At 52.2% G+C, this 4,524-nt stretch overlaps 1 protein-coding gene across 1 annotated transcript in view; it reads left to right on the top strand.

The window, feature by feature from the left end:
* Akr7a2 (aldo-keto reductase family 7, member A2) overlaps positions 1-4,228 on the top strand; it is a gene marked incomplete in the record, with an annotated part of 7,025 nt that extends 2,797 nt beyond the window's left edge. Inside the window, 4 exon segments of the mRNA XM_013519552.1 lie at positions 1,407-1,503; positions 1,737-1,836; positions 2,618-2,747; positions 3,493-4,228. Of these exon segments, the coding sequence (XP_013375006.1) occupies positions 1,407-1,503; positions 1,737-1,836; positions 2,618-2,747; positions 3,493-3,654 (489 nt within the window).
* Between the last annotated feature and the right edge of the window lie 296 nt (positions 4,229-4,524).

Raw genomic sequence — 4,524 nt, 5'->3', positions numbered from 1 at the left:
GATCCCGGCTCTCTTTGCCCCTCAGCATGCCCCTGTGTCCTTACCCGGCAGTCCTCCCCTGCTCAAAGCCTGTGTCTGGCTCCCACGGGGCCTCATTGTGAGGCCCAGGCTCCCCAGCCTGCACCCCAGGCACCTGCTGGCCTCCTGCCTGAGTGTGCAGCTCGGTGTTCCTTCCACTCCCACTCTGCACTTCAGCCTGGAGCGCTCCTGCCTGCCCCCTGGGAGAAGGGCTGAGGTCTCTTCCTCCCATGGTCCCTGAGGCTTCCACATCTTTATGTGTTCAGTGGATTGATTGATTGATTGATTGTTTTTTGAGACAGGGTCTCGCTATATATTTCAGGCTGGCTTTAAGTCACTATGTCCTCAGAGAGTGTTTCTTAGCTCCTACTATAAGCCTAGACTCTACTCTAATTACTGTATCATTCTCTTATGTCTCCCTTTGTTTTGTATCTGGACTGGGGATCAAACCCATCCTATATGCTAGGCAAGTGCTCTCCCACCTGCTACATTCCCAGCCTGATGTCTTTTTTTTGTTTGTTTTTTTTTTTTTTTTTGAACTATAGCATCTCTTGGAGGCAAAGACTTTGCCAGACTTGTGAGTGGTTATAAATCCAGTGTCCATCTTGTAGATGGGGCTGCAGTAATTTATAGAATAAGTTCAGGCCAGTTTTCCTTCCCTGGGCCAGATTCGCCACTGCATACCACTACTAGGGAATTTACAAATAATTGCTGATGTCCTGAGTTGGTGTGGACTTTTGTTGTTTTGTGACCGCGTCGTGCTCTGTAGTACAGGCTGGCCTTGAATTCATTATGTTGTAGCCCAGGCTGGTCTGGGACATGTGGTGATCCTCTTGCCTCAGCCTCCCCAGTGCCTGGAGTTTTAAAAGAGGAATGCTAAATGGCTGGGTGGCATGTGCTTGTAATCTCGTACGTACTCAGGAGACTGAGGCAGGAGGATGGCTGAACCTCAGGAGGTCAAGGCTGCCCTGGGAACATAGTGAGACCCTGTCTTTAAATAAAAAGTTCTAGGGCTGGGGATGTAGCTTAGTGGCACAGTGGCTGCCTGGCAAATGTGAGGTCTTGAGTTCAATGCCTGGTACAAAAAAAAAAAAGTTCTAAAGATATAATTATTTTTTTAAAAAGAAGAACGGTCAAGTATGGTGGTACATGCCTTTAATCTCAGCACTTTGAGAGGCTGATGCAGAAATATTGCCAAGTTTGAGCCCAGCCTGGGCAATTTACTGGCTTAGTGAGACCCATAAAAGGCCTGTGGGTGTAGCTCAGTGCAGAGCCTCTGGGTTCAATCCCCAGTACTAGGGAAAAAGAAAAGAAGAAGAAGAAAAGAGGCAGGCTGGGTCCTCTTCCTTGACATATTCACTTTCTGCAACTGTCCTCTGTCCCTGCAGGGCATGTACAATGCCACCACCAGGCAGGTGGAAACAGAGCTCTTCCCCTGCCTCAAGCACTTCGGATTGCGGTTCTACGCCTACAACCCTTTGGCCGGTATGGGTCCTATGGGGACAGGCCCTTCTGGAACGGGTGGGCATTGCTGGCTGTGTCTGTGCGTGTTTCTGTCCCTGCGCATACCCAGCCGAAGCCATGGGAAGCAGACAGGCAAGAGCTGGGTTGTGTCCCCATCGCTCCTTGGTTCCTCTCCCTCTGCATGTCCAGCCCTGGACAGTCTGGCAGCCTCTGGGAGCAGTCTGGGCCAGCATCTGACCACAGCCTTCCTGCAGGGGGCCTGCTCACCGGCAAGTACAAGTACGAGGACAAGGATGGGAAACAGCCCGTGGGCCGCTTCTTTGGAAACAGCTGGTCTGAGACCTACAGGAATCGGTGAGCTGGAGCTGCCGGTATCAGAATGGGTGGGGTGGGAAGTCCCCTTTATCTGAAATGAAGTTGCAGGTTGCTGTCCTGGGGGTGAGATCTCCATTGCTACTTGTACCTACCTCTATTGATTCCTACAAGAATTGGCAAACTCTGGGATTTCTTATTTTCCTGGGACCTCTGAGAAGAAATTAGGAATCCGGGGTCATGTGGTCTTCCAGCCATAGCTCTGCCCTGAGAAGTCACCTGCTGAGAGGGGAGGAAAGAGCTCTCGGGAGGCTCTGAGGAAATGGGGACCCTGGCTGCCTGTGCCTCCAGCCCCCACAGAAGGAGGCCTGGAGTCAAGGCCAAGAAACTTATGCATGACCAGGCGGGAATTTTTAGCTAAGAAAAGAGCAAAGCCACTGCTGAGATTGGTAAACAGTTAGAAAATGTTCCACAATCTGGGCGTGGGGGTATGCAAAGGTAGTCCCAGCTACTTGGGAGGTTGGCCTAGGAGGATCGCTTGAGCCCAAGAGTTTGAGGCCAGCCCTGGCAAAATAACTGACTCTTGCCCTTCTAGCTACTTTCTTTCATTAGGTATAGAGAGGCAGGTGCGTGAACCCTGAGGATAAAGATGTTATCAGTGTCTGATGAGGGCGGGCAGCCTGGCCTATTGTGAGGTCCCATAGAGCAGAATGTCCACTGCTGTAGGGGACACTGCAGGACATGGTAGGAGCAGCTGCGCTGCTTGGCCCCTTGCCTGTGGCCTCCAGAGTACTGACCTCATGCCACCCTGCCACCTGCTCAGGTTCTGGAAGGAGCACCACTTCAAGGCCATCGCCCTGGTGGAGAAGGCCCTGCAGGCCACCTATGGCTGCAGCGCCCCCAGCGTGACCTCAGCCGCCCTGCGCTGGATGTACCACCACTCCCAGCTGCAGGTAACCCGGCCGGCCCTGGGGTGCCACCTCTGCCCTTTTAAGAAAACTCAGAATTACTTTTAGGTGATTTCTAAAGACTGTTTTCTGTTCTCTTCTGAAATTTCTTCTTCTTCCAGTTTATTGTTTTCTGCTGTCATCTAAGTGCTAGGTTTTATAATATGAGTTTCACAAATATGATTTCATTATTACTTGGACCTTAGGAGGTATGTCTTCTCTAGTTTTATTGACAAGGAACTGGACTTCCTATGGCTAATAATGGGGTAGAAATTTCAGTGGAGGTTTACCTGCAAGGCCCATCAGTCCCACTCCTCTGGTGCAAGCTGGGGTTCCTTCTCTCGGGGTCAGGTCTTCGTGGTGAAAACTTCTCCAGCTGTACGCATAGGCAGTTCACAATGTATGTATTGTAGGTGCTCCATAGATGGGGGTCTAAGTGCTTTAGGTAATTTTGCTCTCCATAGTCACACTGAAAACAGAAGATTTGAGCCTCAGGAGAGCTTAAGTAACCAGGGCCTTTACCTAGCTGTTGGCTGGCATAACTCACCCGGCTCTGTGTAGATAAGCTGGGCAGACAAGGTAAGGCAAAGGTCACCTAAGTGGGAGAATCAAAGGTATCTTCAGTTCTGACGGATGCTCGGGATATAAGTACACACACATCCCAAATCTTGGCAGGGGCAGAGGATGGAGGGGTGTGACTGGACCCACTGGGTATCACAAATGTACTCCAGTGCGGCTTCTCCCCTTGCAGGGCGCCCACGGGGACGCGGTCATCCTGGGCATGTCCAGCCTGGAGCAGCTGCAGCAGAACCTGGCCGCTGTGGAGGAGGGGCCCCTGGAGCCGGCTGTGGTGCAGGCCTTTGATCAGGCCTGGAACCTGGTTGCCCATGAGTGTCCCAACTACTTCCGCTAGGCCCGATGTGACTCCAGGTGCCAAAGGCTTCTCTGTCTGCTCTTTGAGTCTCTGACCCTGGCCGTTTTGCCTTAAGCTGCCTTAGCGCGGTCTTTCCCGCTGGCCTCAATCATGCAGTCTTCTCTAGATCCCTGCCCCGCTCCCTGCTGCCCTGCACCAGGGAAAGGCTGGGGCTCAGTCCTCCGGGAGCGCTTGTGTCTCAATAAAGCAGCGCTGGCCCAGCCACAGCCCTGGCCTGGCGAAGCACCAGCTGTCTTGTCTCCTTGTGTCACTGCCTCTTGGGAGCCTGCCTGGGCCTCCAAGGAAGGGCGGAGCCGTGAGCTGGGGTCTCCAGAGGGCAGAGGTTGTGGGGCAGGCTCGGGAGCGCCCTGGCCTTGTCCAGGTCTCCTTGCTCCTTGTCCTGAGCCCCGCCCGGGCTCTCTGTCTCATACACGTGAGGGGGAAAGTGGGCCAGGCAGCCTGGAGTAGCTTTTCTCTCATTCAGGACTGCAGCACCAAATACTCAGAAATGGGACAGTTTGGGCAAAAGCTCCCTGTAGAGGCACCACTAAATAAAGAATGATACTTCTCAGAATTCAGTGGACTTTGTAATTATCTATTTTGTTTTTTGAAATGGCCTTGTATGTAGCCCAGTGTGGCCTCAAACTTGTGGCAGGTTTCCTGCTTCAGCCTCCCAAGTGCTTTTGCATGGGGCTGGGGATTTAGGACAGCGGCAAAGTGCCTGCCTGGCAAGCGCAAGGTCGTGAGTTCGATTCCTGGTACCAGAAGAAAAACAAAACAAAACAAAAAAAACAAGTGCTTTTGCAGGCATGGACTACCACATCTGCCTCTTTTCCTCTCTTTTCTTTTTTCTCCTTTCCTTTCCCTTTC

The sequence above is a fragment of the Chinchilla lanigera genome, unplaced genomic scaffold, assembly GCF_000276665.1.
Source record: "Chinchilla lanigera isolate Chin_1 unplaced genomic scaffold, ChiLan1.0 scaffold00051, whole genome shotgun sequence".
Lineage (NCBI taxonomy): Eukaryota > Metazoa > Chordata > Mammalia > Rodentia > Chinchillidae > Chinchilla > Chinchilla lanigera.
This window is presented reverse-complemented; position numbering and strand designations above follow the sequence as displayed.